The sequence below is a fragment of the Aythya fuligula genome, chromosome 14 (genome assembly GCF_009819795.1).
Source record: "Aythya fuligula isolate bAytFul2 chromosome 14, bAytFul2.pri, whole genome shotgun sequence".
Taxonomy (NCBI): domain Eukaryota; kingdom Metazoa; phylum Chordata; class Aves; order Anseriformes; family Anatidae; genus Aythya; species Aythya fuligula.
The window spans coordinates 7,550,737-7,565,894 of NC_045572.1; the positions used below are offsets into that span (position 1 = coordinate 7,550,737).

Genomic DNA, 15,158 nt, shown 5'->3' on the forward strand with positions numbered 1-15,158 from the left:
GGAGGAAAAGCAGGAGGAGCAGGAGGAGGAAGAGGAAGAAGAAAAGAAGGAGGAGGAAGAGAAATAGGAGCTGCCCCCTCTGCACACTTCTGAGCACCCAGCAAGGACACCAGGGCCGGGTTATGACTCCATTTGGTCTCCTCATGATGCCCAGCCCTGTGGGACCACCCTGGTCTTACCATACCTCTTCCATGCCCAGATGTGGGGTTCTCAGGCACCAAAACCCACCCTAAAGGCAGCACTGACCGGGGAGCCCCGTGCACCCAATGGTGCAGGGCAGCCGCAGCATCCTCTCAGCAGCATCCATTCCTGATCGATATTTGCTGTCATGGAAACCCAACAGTTCCCAGAGCAGCGTGGGGGGGGGGGTGGATGTTGAGGGGGAGACTGGGAGGGGCTGCTGCATGGGGGGGATGCAGGGACCAGGGCAGGGGCGCGGGAGGGAGCAAGGTGCAGGAGGGTGAAGGTGGGAGGGACAGGAGGAGGTGGCATGGTGGGAGGAGGAGAAAAGGAGGTGTAAATGGGGGGTCAAGGGGGCTGCAGGGCCTGGGGTAAGTGGGGAGGAGCACGAGGAGTGAGGGGCCACAAAGCCAGGAGGGTCTGGGAGGACCTGGGGTGGTGTACCCCTTCCTGGGTAACCTGGGGGCACGTCTGTGCTGCCTGCCCCTGTGCCAGACGTGGGAGCCTGGCACTGTCCTGGTTTGGGGTGGCCCAGATGCTTTGTTTGGGCCTAGAGGACCTAAACCATCTGCTGGGTGAAGGAGGTGGTGGAAGGGCAAAAAATGGTCCCCAGGGAGCAGTGATGGAAGTGGGACGTGCTGAGGCTCTCCGCTGTCCACATGTGCCCTCTCCTGTGGGGAGGCGAGGTGTGGGAAGAAGCTGCCAGGCACAGGCACCCGGGTTTTCACACTTTTATTGTAAAGCTTTAGGAAGGGCTAATTACAATGGAGTTGGTCATCTGACAGCTCAGCAAACAAACAGAACAGGAGAGAACGGAAAGGGGATCACGACGGTGTCATGCTCACTGCTCTGAACAGAAAGAGTTACAAGGGAATCAATTGTGCTCACAGCGCCCGGGGAAAACCAAGCCCAAGGCCGAAAGCCTTCCCCGCACAGGGAAATGCATCACACATTGAGAGCAATACAACCTTAGCAAGAGGCGTTGCCTTAGACATAGGTCACCATCTGAAAAATAGTTGGGTACTTTACTCTGCCATAGGATTTCTCCTTTAGAAAAGCTACACCTGCATGTACATAAAACTGTACAAAAAACAAGGCATCACAAGCAAGGAAATGAAATCTCGTATAAATAGAACCAACACTGAAGAGCTACAAAGGGGTCGCTTAGATCCTTCCCACGCAGCCCGCCTGCTCCCTGGCTCCCACCTTTGGTTTTACCCCTGGCTTGTCCTAGTGCAGTGTGAGATACGGTGAACCCCCCCGCAGAGGCGTCCAACCCCCCCTCTTCCCTGTGCTTGTCTAGGCTGGAGCCCGTGGGGAGCGTCCCCCCACGTGCACGGAGGCTTTATCCTTCTGGCTTATAATTGTGCAAATGAGCTTCTTTCCAACAGCACCTCTTCTTCGTACAACCCCCCCACCCCCAAGACTGGTCCCCAGTGACACCATCAGCTTCACCCCCCCATTGCCCCCCATCCCAGCACCAATGCCCAGTATTTTCTCCTCCCCCCGGACCCACTGCCCCCTTTGGCACCCCATGGAGGACCCGCTCCCCCTGCCCTCTCTATTTCTCCCCATTCAACCCCCCCCCAAGATGCCCATCCCCTCTCCACCACCCATGTCCTCTCCCCATTGTGCTCCCCTCCAAAGACCCAGCCCCAACACCCCTCTGAGAACCCCCCCAAACTCATCACCCCTTATACCTCCAATCCCATGGCTCCCATCCCCATGTCAACCATCCCCATGGCTTCCAACCCCAAGACACCCATCCCCATGTCATCCATCCCTCCCATCCCCATGGCTCCCATCCCCATTGCACCCCTCCCCATGGCTCCCATCTCTCCCATCCCCATGGCTCCCCAGGGACCCGTCCCCTCTGCACTCACCCCCCCCTTTGCAACACGCTCGCACTGAGAACATCGCCAGGCGCTCCAGGAGACAAGACAGCAACCCCAGCCACAGGGCTTGGAGCTTCGGGGTCCTACTGGTGACCCCGAGCAGAAAGTAGGGAGCCCACCCACAGGCAGTGGCCTGGGGAAGCTGGTCTTGGACAAGCACCCCTCCGATCTGGCTCTGCCGGGGGGACCCCAAGAGGGGCACCGGACACTGCCGCCGCCGGAGCCGCGGGGAGGCGTGAGCAGTCGAGTTGGCAGTGGAGTCAGAGATCCTGGCCAGCGCGGCCAAATTGCACATTCTGCCCAGTTAGGCCCTGAAACTACAGAGCTACAATTAAAAACAAGTTCAGGAGCGTGACCTGCTCAGGCAGCCAGGCCAGGAGAGCGTGGCCCCGCCGCGTGGCTGTGGGTAGAGCGGGGACGCCCGGACGGATGGCCACCAGGAGCGAGGCGCCTGCCCCATGGGGCCGCCGGCCGGCGGGTGGGGAGCAGCAGCGGGGGGCCGGGAGGAGGGTCCTGCCCCCTCCGGGTGGCACCCCGAGGTCCCCAGGGCAGGTGAGGAGCAGGGCTGGGGCCCCACGGCCCCGCAGGTCACTGGGAGCTGGCCGCATCCTGCCACCGCTGCCCAAGCAAAGGGAGAGAAGCTGCTCAGAGAGGGGCTGCTGGAGGTGGGAGGTGGGCAGGGGGGCCCCGACAGGCACCGCAGCGCCGGCAGGGCAGCCCGCTGGCCGCAGCAGCCGGTGGGGTGGCACCGGGGCGCCATGTCCCTGCGGTGTCCCCACCCTGTGCTGGTCGAGCCATCGGTGAGAAGAGCCCCAGCCTCTCCCCGTGCACGGACCGAGGGTGAGCAGCGGGGGAAACCGTCCTGCAGCTACCACTGGCCTTGCTCCCTAAGGAAGATCCCAGAGATGAAGACGACCGACGCGCGAGTACGGGAAGAACAAGGGTGCAGCACAGCCCGTCCCCACGTCCCAGCGGGGAGGAGGGGACCGGGGAAGGGTGACCCAGGAATGAGGCGTGAGTCCCCCAGAGCCCTCCTGCCGGGGTCACCCAAAAAACAGGCGGAGGTGCTCAGGGACGCACCACCCGGGCATCCCCGCTCCGGCGTGCGCATCTCCGGGAGCGCCGTCCCCGCCGCCTGCGCGGTGTCACCCGCTCGGGTACCCTGCAGGGGAGCCGGGGGCAGCGGGGACCGGACAATGGAAGAGAAAGCTGGAGCCCGTGAGAGCGGCCCTGTGGCCTAAGGGCGGTGGGACACCAGCGGGCAGGGGCGTGGTGGCCCCCGGCGTGACCCTGAGACAACGCTCCTCCTGACGAAGGCAATGGTGGCTTACAGGCGGACAGGACGGAGGTCGAAGGCATGGCACAGCCGGCCCCACCAGCATCCCCGGCCCCGCAGGAGGCACAAGGCGATGGGCTGAGACGCCACAGCCGATGCCGACCTCCCTGCCAGCGGAGTGGGACTGAGGGCTTCTCCGGACCCAGCCGGTCCCTTGCCTGGGGACTTCCCCGTCCCTCCTCCGGCCATCGGGCGCAGGGCCACCAGGGACACCCCCAGTGCAGCCCCCGCCTATGGCACCGGGCAGTCCCTAGGGACCCTGCAGCTTGTGGGCACAGTGACAACGTTCCGAAAGAGATCCAGGCTGAAAAATAGTCAAGTCCCTACAGTCCGGCTAGGGCTGCCCCTCTCCTCCAGCTCCCCAGCTGCCGTTTCAGGGACTGGTCACATCTCTATTTACAATATAGAACACGAGTGTGGGCCGGACGCTGCGCTCCCGCGGGCTCTTCCACGCAGCAAACCATTCAAAGCTGGAACTTGCTCCCTGTGGATTGGGATTGTGTGTGTGTGTGTGTGTGTGTGTTCGTTTAAATGTCTTTTGTTTCAAGGACAATAAAAAGTTTCGATCAGGCAGGACTTGAATGTCATTCCTAAGGTTCGTATTTACAGGAGTCTACAGCAAAGAGCCGGGCAGCTCGCTCCCTGTGCGCGGGGACACCCCTCGTCCTATGCCCCAGGAACTCCACCAGCTCTGCGCGGACCTTTGGTACGTCAGCCCTTCTCCCCGGCCGTGCCCTCCGCACCAGGAGCCTGCCCAGCCCTCCCCGACCACGCAGTTCAGAGGCATGCACCCGCAAGTGCTCAGAAATCGGGTTTTGGATGCCTTCACCCCTCCCACCCGCCCCGGAAAATGGGTTATAAAGGCGCTCCTTCCATCCCTGCCTTGCCCTGCCCTGCTGTCCTCACAGCCCCTGGGCACCTCAACCACCACCCGGAGGAGACCCGGCCGCAGGAGCCCGTAAAGCATCGAAGTTTCAAATGTTCCTCTGGACGCTGGCCTCAGAAGCACGTCTGCTCCCGGCCCCTCGGGCCAGCCTCACAGGTATATCTCCCTCTTGGTGGTCTGGGATGAGGGGGTGGTGGCTGGCTGGAAGTCCGAGGTCTGGGTGAGAGGAATTTCCTCCATGGGAGAGTCCTTGCAGGGCTCATGGCTACTATTGGAGAAGGCACTGTACGTGGGGAGCAGGCGGAGGTTGGCCATTTTGGTGCTGCGCTCTTCTGAGAGTCTGGGGCTGCCATTCCCGACTTGCTCTTGACTCCCTCTGTCTTGGTAAGGCACAAAAGTGGAGAGTTTGAGGGCGTTCTTGGGCCTGCGGCTGGGGGAGGATTGGCCGGGCATCCAGCAGGTGTCGGAGTGGCCGAACTCTGTGCACTCCCGGGTACAGGTCCCAGTCATGGCTACATCAGGCAGAGGCCGGAGATCTGCAAGAAGCAAGGGAGAGCATTGTTAGGCATGGCCGGGACCCGCCAGGTTGGTGGGGTGAGGCTGGAGGTCCCCACAGCACCCATGGGGTGACCAAGAGGGCCGGGTTCCCAGGCCAGAGAGGGACCCCGCGACCCCTTGGGAGGAGGAGCAGGGCTGGGAGGCCTCTGCCCTCCCACAGCAGGGGGACGGGGATGGAAGGACCCACGGCCACCCAGGGAATGGAGGCAGGGCTGGGTGGGGAGCCCAAGGCTCCTGGCAGCCGGTGCCTCCTGCCAAGCTCAGCCCAGCTCCCCGTGGACAATAAACCCCTGCAGTGGGTGCGGGTGGGACAACGGCGAGGCAGAGCTCCCTGCGCCCACCCTAGGACACAGGTACCCCCCTGGTCCAGCACCCTTGGACACCCCAAAAGCTTCGTCATGCATGGACAGGAGTCCTCAGTCCTGTCCCAAATCCATGGGACAGTCCATGTCCCAAATGCAGCCAGGCTTTTCACTGCCCTCAGGTACAGCCAGGTCTCCTGAGCACCAGCCATGGGCCATCCTGCCCTGCTTGCCACCCAGCCATCCCAAGTACCAACTGGAGGTTCCTCTCCGAAACCAGATAGAGGTCCTCAGACCTCTCCTGGTCTCCCAGAGTCTGACAACATGACGAAGCACACCTGGGAGAGCCCACAGCCACCCTAGAGTGGTTGGACATTTCTGATACCTGTGAATCCCTGCCCCAGGTGTGTCCAAACTTCTCTGTGTCAAACACTGGCCCGTGAGAGCGTTGGATATCTGAGGGCATCATAGCTCCCTGGCTGCTGGAGAGTGGCCACCAGCTGCACCACGTCGTGGGCTGGTGTCCTCAGGCACCGGCCACTCTCCATCCCAGACATTTCAAGGCCTTGCTGTGCCCTGGCCACATGTCCTGGCCACAGGGAGTGCCCATCACAGGTCTGCAGAGGCTGCAGCATGGCATTTCCAGGCAAAGGTGAGCAAACCTTCAGGAGCCATCCCAGACACAAGCCATCCCTTGCCATCAGCCCCCTCGGGGCACCACACAGCCCCCTGCCACCACCGGGACACCTCACTGCCACGGGCGCCTGCTGGCGGCTCAAGGCTGGTGCCGATGCTAGGACAGAAGGGCAGGCTGCTCAGGACCCCCGGCCCTGGTAGGAGGCAAACCAGAGCCCTTTGCAGCATGCTGAGGCTCTGTCCCTGCAGCACGTCCCTCCTGCCACCAGCCTGGGGCTCGAGGACATGTGTGTCCCCAAGTCACCCTGCACAGTTTTCACACACAGGCACCACCGTGATTGCAACGAGGTCACTGCAGGAGAAGGCTCCATATGATGCTGGGAACAGTTGGAAAGGGTCAAAAGTGAGAGCTGAAGGGACAGGTATGGACGAGGGGGCACAGTTAGCAGAGAAGCAGTGTGTGGGAACATATCTTGCCCTAAAACAACCCCCACTGCATCCCAAATTCTCCCGTCCGCTGGCGCACGTGTTAGCTGCGATATCCTGGCAGACGCCACAAGGACATACCTCCGTGCAGACCCCCTTCACAGCCTGCTCCGCTCGGGGGACTCTAATGAGGAGCAGAAAAAGGACGAGAGGGTCACATCAGTGCACAGCCCCAGCCTCCACCAGCCCTCCCCGTCGCATTGCACCAAGCCCCAGAACGTCCTCTCGGTACCCACTGCCTCCAAGGAGTCCCTTGGCCTCTCCTGGTCCCGCTCCAGCCTCCTTCAGGCTGCTTGGCCACCGCTGCCAAGCTCTCACTGGTTTCTCCAGCCTCATCCTAGCCTCCCAGCTGGCCCTTGCAGGGCTCGCAGAGCCTGTGGCCACCCAGCTCGTGGCGGCCCAAGCCCTGCAGGCAGATGTGCGCACAGGCACATGGCTACGACCCAACTGGATGTGCTTCTGTGGGTGCTCGGGTGGGCACACGGAGAGGAACCCGCACGCAGGGGACAGCCATGCTCATGCTGCAGGGTGCAACAGCAGGGGACCAAGCATCACGGGGACCAAAGTGACCCAAAAGGCCACTGTGAGAGCTCAGCTTGCCAGCGCAGGGCTTTAGGATCATTCTCAGAGCCATGGACAAACTGTCCTACCCTGAGAGCATGCAGAGTTGCCTCATCTATTTTTCTAAGCCATGGGTAGAGAGAAATACTCAAAGCCAGAGGTGGGGCACCTCAGTTTTCACCTCCTGGGACTAACAGGATGCTCTGGTGGCCGCTGGTTGGTCAACCTATGGCCATGTTGTGTTGCCTTTCACTTCTGTTCAAGAGGCAATGTCTCCGTCTCCTGTCATCTCCTTTCCCAATGCAAAATTTGGACAGCTTGTCATCATTTCCACATCCAGAAAGCCTCGGTGCTGCTCATTCACACAATGGGGAGTCCTGGGTGCCCCCAGTTCCTGCTCCAAGGGAAGGTGCTCTGCTGAGGGTGCCGGCAGGGCTGAAATAAAGCCACCTCTCCAGGGAACAAAGCTGTGGAGATTTCCTTGCGCCAATAGCAGCTGAGAAATCGCAGGGTCAAGCAGGAACTCGGTGTTCAGGGTCTTTTATTCTGCTTTTCCCATTGTCTGTTTCTGGCACGAAAGCCGTTTTCCAGCGTTGTCTCTTGCAGTGAGATGCTGGCACCGCGCTCTCCGCTAAAGGAGCGCATTATGTGCCGCGAGCACAACCAGCTCCACTTCCAGAGCCCGGGAACGGGGCAGGGTGCAATTCCTGAATAGCCCCAATTTACAGCAAACACGACCCCACGGCCTAATTCTCAGCACATGCCGGTGGGCTGGAGTTCAATGTGCCACCACAGGCAAGCACAAATCTTTGGGGGTAAGCTGGTGGGAATCCTACCCACAAAGGGCCGATTCTGGGTGTGAGGTCAACGAAGACGCTGCGTTTCCCAGAGCTTTGCCTGTTCACTGCAGGCCAGAGGGGTCAGCCCATCCTGTTATCAGCATCCCCATGCCAGAAGGCTGAACGTCCCTGCCCCGAGGGATGCGTGGTTGTTTGGGCATCTGCAGCCCGCTGGCTCCCCCCTTTCTATTGCTTGGCTCTCTCCAGTTGCCTGGGGGCTGCTCGGCCTCATTGCATAGGAATGAGCCGGGGCAGTAAAAGTCGCATCCCTTTGAACTTTTCAGATGAAAAGGGGGCTTTATGGGACATGCATTCAGAGATAGGCTGGGTCTGGCCCTGGCTGGAGGAGGGGAAGCTCCCTGAGCAGCAGCCCTGTTCTCCCCCCTCTTCTCCCGGCATCCAGGGCACCTCTGCTCTTTGGGAAGGAGTCTTGTGCTGGGCCGTCTCCTTAGAGGCACATATTGGTGCCGCTGCTAATTATCTCTCTATATCCCACTTGCAAGGGCTCCTTCTAGTAGTGTTATTGCTCTTCGTGGGAGATTTCAACAGTGCACTTGAGTGCCATTAGACGGAAGACAAAAGCAGGCAGCATCACTCAGCAGGCACTTCCATCTCCTGCAGTAGATGGGCTGGGGCTCCCTCGCCCACTACAAGCCAGGTATCTTCAAGCACAGGCTGACAGCCAGCCCGGACCACAGCTTTTTGCCAACATCTCCAACGTGCACACCCTGGTTTGGTTCCTCCACTCGTGTCAGACATCATCAGTACCATAAGCATGGTGCTCAGGGCTGGGGGAGCAGGGATGCTGCAGCACACGAGGACAGGTATTTGGGGGCGAGGGTTTGCAGAGGAGCTCTGGGAAGGAGGAACATGGGGCTGGGGGTGCGAGACAGCAGGACACAGCAGAGGATGCAGAGAAGCGCAGGAGGGGGAAGAGGGAAGCACAGCATGCGAGGAGGGAGTGGGGAGGCTCAGGGCTATGGGGAGATTGGGAGAGCAGCTGGGAGGCACAGCAGGATGCGTTCCTGAAGCATTAGATTGGAAAGACTTGTCTTCCCTCCCTGATGGCATGGAGAACATCAGACCCTAACTTCATCCAGCCCCCCTGCTCAGAGCCCAGCAGCACTGCTCCTCTCCCAGGCCATCCCACCTGGGATGGGGAAGCCAGGACTTGCCGTCCAAACTGCTGGCTTTTGGCCGAGGCAGGACACTGCTCCTAGCATGGGCTGCTTCATCACCTCCACTCCCAGGTGTGGACACCTGGCAACACCACTCCTCCCTGCACCGAGCCCTCAGGGCTCTGCAGAGCATTGCTGGGACGTCCCTTATGGTGGTGACTTTCCATGGCACCCTGTCCCAGCAGCACTGTCCTCCCTGCCCGTGTCCCTGCCATGGGAACGGCTCCTCCCTGGTGCTCTCTCCCACAGCTCCCTACAGCACACCTCCCTCACATGGGCGCCCTTCCCCAGCTCCATCCTAGCTCACTGGGGCCATTCCTGCACCATCCATGTCCCACCCCCAAAGCTCTCGCACCTACAGGCACCAGCACCCGCAGGCTCTCCCCAGCAGGCCCCATTCCCCTGTGCGCTCCCGCTGCCAGGTACCATTCTCCTGCTCTCCCCAGGCACCACTCCCCTACAAGCACCTACCTCCAGGCAGCTCTCCCCTGCCGCGTTCCCCCCTACAGGTGCTGTCCCCCCTCCGCACCACTCTTGGCGAGCACCGTTCCCCCATGGCGCTGATGCCTACAGGTACCGGTCCCCCGCGGTGCCACCACGTCCCCCAGGTGCCATGTTTCACAGCGCTGTTCCCTCCAGATACCTCTCCCCTGCGGTGCCGCTTGCTCCAGGCACCGCTGCTGCATGGGCTGCTCCCTCACAGTGCAGCCAGTTGGGTAGTGAGCCCCCAAATCCTGGTTTTATATGCTGCAACCCCAGTGCTTTCCATGTCTTCACGCCCCAGTGCTGTGGGGATGTGTCCCCTGCACCATCCCTCCCCTCGATGCACCCTTCTCCGTGCCTTTCTCCTACACTGCTGGCAGCAGGAGATGCTCAACAGCCCATCCCCTGACTTGTCGTGAGCTTTCTTTGGTGCACAGGAGCTCAGGGGCTCTGCCTCAGTACCCCTTCCCCTTCAGAGAGCTTTTGGGAGGGGGGAGCCGTGCTGCAGATGGCTGCGGAGCCCTGCGTTGCTTTGCAGAGCCCTGACTCCAGGTCCTCCCCTTCAAGGCCCCCAGACGAGGTGGGCACAGCAAGTGGATGCCCACCTTCTGGACACGGGGGGGGCCTGAGCATCACCTCCTGCAGCCCCCTCTGGTCCCCGATTCCCACACTGCACGTAGCCACCAGCACAAGCCCTCTTCCTCCAGCGCAGCACCAGCGTGACACCAATTTCTCTTTCCAGGCCTTGGGGAAGGCGGCTGGACTGATGCCCATTTCCACAGCGATGCTCCAGAGATCAATGAGCAGAGAAATATCAGAAGCTGAGCGCACAAGCGGCGCGCTCCCCGCCATCCACGTCAGTCCCTATTTTTCCTAGAATGAGCTCATGCCATCCCCACAACACCCGGGCAGACGGTTTGCAGGACCACTCCTCGCACTACAACACCCAGGCAGACGGCTTCGGGGACCAATTCTAGCACGACAACACCCGGGCAGATGGCTTTCCAAACTTAACACCGTCGTGACAGCACGCAGACAGATGGCTGCCGGTGTCTGGGAGCGACCCTACAGTGCCCATCAAGGTGGTTACTGCAGCTCCACGCCACACCTACAGCTCTTGGGCCACGGTGAGCATCACCAGCGCTCACAATAAATACCGAGAAAGATCCAGCTCTGATGCCAGCACACAGATGGATCTCTCCTGGGCACCAAAGTCAACAGATATAGCGCACGCAGCCTTCTCCCCCAGACCCTGCAGCAGCAAGCAGCGCTCCCCTAACGCTGAACAATGGTGTCTAAACACCAGTGCAGACAGCTCGCTCCAAAGTTAATGGCCTGTCAGCCCCCAGATGCACACACGGATCAAACCATGGCCCCTGGAGTATATTACAGCAGCATATACTAACTGCAGCACCGAAGCAAACGACTTCCCAGATCCTGCCAAGGGTATCGCAGCAGAACCAGTGTGTAATTAATGGGGACAGATGCACCCACCAGCCTCAGCATCACCAGCACAGGTAGTGTAACGCTAAAACGCTTTGTCACAGGCCTCGGCAGCGAGGGCCCGAGCCCAGGCTCCCAGGGGATATCTTCCACCTCCTTCCCTTGCTGCTGGGGCTGGAGGGACCACATCCCTGCCACCGCTGCACCTGCAGCCCGCGGGTGGCTGTGACACACCGGCATCCTGCAGCCATCGCCGCGGCAACGGGATGCGGGTCGCACCGCTGGCACCGAGAGCATCCAGACTGAAGGCTCTGGGTCCTGCCCATGCTCCTGAGGCTCAGAGGAATCTCTCCAAAATCACCTGCCCCCCATCTTCACTGCAATCCCTGCAAGACTCAGGGAAGCAAATCGCATCCCCTCTAACAGATTCTGCACTTGTGGTGCTGGCTGGATGATCTCCTGCCCTGGCAACACGGGGCTTCAACCTTCTCTGGGCTATAAAAAGCAGAATTATTACATTAAATTACAGAATAATTACATTAAGAACTACCTTAATAGGATTAAGGGGTTCAAAGGTTAGGAAATGCCAAAATTAGGATTGTCCCTGCAGTCTTAATTCACTTCTTGAAAGTCTGCTTCGTGAGGCAGACCAGAGCCACTGTCTGGTGGAAAACATTTTCCCTGGGGTCCTTTGGGGCTGCAGGGGAGAGGACAGGAAAACCTGGGAGATGAACTGGGCTTTTTGGGGAGGGGGAAGAGCCTTTGCCAGCGAGACTCCACCCCACGGGCTGCAGGAAACCGGAGAAGGCACAATGAAAGGGTCAGGAAATCACAGCAAATTGCATCTTCAAAGCTTGGGGCTGGGGGGCAGCGGGATTCTTTTACTATGGAGTAAACCCAGCCATTTCCTTTCCTATCTCCTTTTGGAAGCGAGATATCTGGGCAGGTTTCAACATCTCTTTTCAAAATACTTGGGAAGCCACAGACATCCACCATGAAAAACCATTTCCTTGTCATTCAAGTTTGCCAAAATTTCAAGCAATGTAAAGATAATAATGGGCATTGCTGGGCACCCCGCCTCACCTGTGCTCTACAAAACACAGCGGCCAGTCTCCCTCTGAGATGAAACCCCGCTGCCTATAACGCCCAAACACTGTGCTCTGGACAGCCAAGAACTGCTCACGACTCCTGCAAACAACAGACCTTTAACAAAAGACCACCCAGAGAGCCAGGCTGCCACGCAGTAACCAAACCAAACCAAACCGTGCCGTACCCAAATCACCTTCCTGGTCTCATAATTCACCCCCCCAGTAACCAGGGGAGCACCAACCCCTGTGACACCTCCTGGAACACACAGAGGTCGGACAAGGAGCTTCCAGCTGGTTCCTCGGCCACTCTTCCCCTTCTGCCTTTTGCATCCTCTCTTGCTGGAGCTAATGATGGTTATGTAAATCCGCAGAGGAACAATACCTGCCGTCCCCAGGGGCTGTCAGCTCATGCATGCCTCGTATGCGCATTCCTGCTGCCCAAATACCGACACACAATTGCTGCGTGCACATTCCCACCTCGCCTTTGCCAACACCTCCTATGCACAGGATTCCTCCCCAGCCTGTGTCCGTGGGGCTGACCTGTCCCCCTGTCCCACCAGAGCTCTCTGGGGACACCAGGAAGCATGGTCCAGGGTCTCCAGCCGATGGGACGAGGTGACCAGAAGGAGCCAGGCCACCAAGAGCTCCAGATACCTGCCACCCTACAGCCGAGGAGCCCTTTGGTGACCCTCTGAAGCAATGCACTCTGCACCCCTGTGTCTGGGTGAACAGCAGCAGAGCAGAGGTCTGTCATTGTGGCACCAGGCCCTGGAGAGCTCCTGGTCCTTATTATTGTTATGGGTTGCTGACATCTCCCCACATACAGCAGTCCTCTTACCCCATCTTCTTCCTCCCCTTCCAGAGCACCTGGAGACCTCTCCCCCGGCTCCTGCAGTAGGATCCTGCCCTGCACCCCTGACACTGTCCCCAAGAGGGGACGAGTGCAGCAGCACGGCGGCCCCATGCCACCCTCAAGGTACAGGATGTGTTAAAGCAGCAAATGCTTCAGACAGAAGGAACCTGGCCAGCTAATCCCAGAGCTTTACCTTGCCTGTGAAGGGCGGAGGTCTAATTCTGCTGCCGTGGCACGGAGTGGGGGACACACAGGGGTCCCCCCCCAGCTCCCTTGGTACCCCATCCCTGGGAGCAGCCTTGGTACTCTCCTGCCACTGCAGCCAGCCTCCCTCTAAGGGTTAACTCTCCTTGTCGGAGCTTCTGCTTGCTAATTAGAAGGAGCCCAGGCAAGTGCGGTGGCAGACACCGCTGCACTTATCTCCCCACTTCCGGGGCTCTGCCCTTATCATTTAATTAAAGCTGCGGCCGTGCTTCCCTTCCTGGCAGCAGCTCATCAGGGAGGGCACTGGAGCTTGTGGCAGCCTCGGTGGGAAGCGGGAGAAGGGCAGGGAATGTGCCATGGGAATGCCAAAAAAAGGGAGAAGCCGACAGAGGGGTGGCTCCCTTTGGGCAAGCTGCTCTCAGCCCCACTCCAGACTAGGAGCAGCCCATGCCATGCAGCACCAGCCCCCCCCCAAAAAAACTGGGACCCTACCCCCCAAGTGCTGGGGACTGGGCTTGCCCCAGGAGGGATGTCCACGGAGCTGGGACCCTGCAGAACGATGCTGCTTGAAGGCTGCACCAGGGCATGTGGGCGCAGCTACGCGGGGGATGCGTGCTGGCATCCCTTCGGTGCAAACCTCAGCCTTTTGGGGTAAACAACCCCCAGCCGATGCTGACAGCTTCTGTGCCAAATTCCACACCTCTCTTCCAAAGCATAGTTAAGCTAATGTGTCTTGAAAGGAAATTTTTATAACCAGTTTGTTAGCACGGCTGAGACAGCATGTCTTGTTCTCAGAAAACAGCTGGAATGCCTTAGCTAAAACTTAAGAAAGAAAGAAAAAGAAATCAACCTGAGGGAAACCCAGCATGGAAAATTTAAGCTTTAGTGTTGGAAATCTGCTGAAGTGATAAGCAATTGAAAATAAGTCTGTATAATGCAAAATGTCAGGCAGCCCGGGGCTGCGCGGTCTATATAATGATCCCCACCACAGGTTGCGAGGAGAGACGCAGGCACACGCTTGGCACACTCCAAGGAGAGGAAGGGGGCGACCGTGGCTCCTAGGCCCTCCCAACCCCGAGTGTACGAGCAAGAATTAACGTAGGGAGGAAAAAAAAAAGTCTTTTTGCAGCGGGTTTTGGACCTCACCTAGAGGCTGGTGTTGGGCAGCTGCGTGCCAGCCTGGGAGGTGACCGCGAGGTGCACCAGGACGTGGGACACCGCGCCGCCTTTACGAGCGCTCAGCGCTTGCTCCTCGGTGGCTGCCTTTCATTGTACGCTTGTATTGCGGCTCTTGTGTCAAGGAGAAAAGAACTGGCATACGTGTGTCTGCCTTTGAACAAAACCATTGTTAAGCTCCATCAACAATTTAATAATCTTTCACTAGCAGGACAATGAATCAGGGGAAATTGTTCTTGCAGGGGGGCCGGGAGCCGCGCAGCAAAGAGCTGCTCAAGGCCTTTGAAGTCACATAGGTGTTTAAGTGACAAAAGAAATCACAACTTTATGAAAAGGGCTGGCCTCAGCTGGGGGGGCTGCAGACAAAGGAACCCCAGAGCACACGGGGGAGATGCAGAGCAGGGGGAGGAGGAGAAGCCGCCCCTGGAAGGGGCTCAAGCCTAAGCCCCAAGGAAGCTTGGAGAGGAATCAGCAGTTTGGATTTGTGCGCTGGTGCTTTGTTTCCTTTCCAGGATTTTTCCTGGGATGCTTAAGAGCAAAGAGAGCACAGGCTCCTGTTGTTTCAGGAGCCTTGTTGTTTTTTTGTAGCAGCTGGCTTGTTGCTTGCACCGTATCGCAGACCTCGAGGAGGAAGAGAAGCAGAGGACAGGTCCCTGCGGGGCTCCAGCAGTGAGCAGTGGGCATTTGGAGGGCCAGTGGATGGGCACCAGACCCAGGCTGATGCTCTTGGGCACCATGGGGTGTGGGCACCCAGCACCACATCCACCCTGAGAGTCTAATGCAGGTAAAATACAGCACGCACCAGTTTGGGTGAGCATTAAGGCAGGGACATCACCCTGAAGCTGAGACCCTGCACACGGCTTTGGCTGGGGGCTATCATAGAGAAAATGAGAAAGGGTTTGGAATGAGGAGAGGATTGGGTAGGGTGTGCTCCACCGCAAGCAGATAGCCCTCTCTGAAAACACAGCCAGGAAACCAGGAGGAACACCCCGGCACACAATGAGAGTGTCAGGCTGCTGGATGCTGGAAGGTGAGGAGCAGCCCACAGGGGAGA

At 59.2% G+C, this 15,158-nt stretch overlaps 1 protein-coding gene across 2 annotated transcripts in view; it reads right to left on the reverse strand.

The window, feature by feature from the left end:
- Positions 1 to 2,079: 2,079 nt before the first annotated feature.
- Positions 2,080 to 15,158, reverse strand: part of PCDH1 (protocadherin 1) — a 46,059-nt gene continuing 32,980 nt past the window's right edge. The window contains exons 5-6 of one of the 2 annotated variants that reach the window (XM_032196789.1): positions 6,361 to 6,403; positions 4,773 to 4,833 (exon numbers count right to left, since the gene is read on the reverse strand). In XM_032196789.1, coding sequence (XP_032052680.1) covers positions 6,378 to 6,403 — 26 coding nt within the window. In that variant the 3' untranslated portion in view covers positions 4,773 to 4,833; positions 6,361 to 6,377. Of the gene's footprint in view, positions 4,834 to 6,360; positions 6,404 to 15,158 lie in introns of both variants that reach the window. The other variant, XM_032196788.1, reaches the window with a different exon arrangement.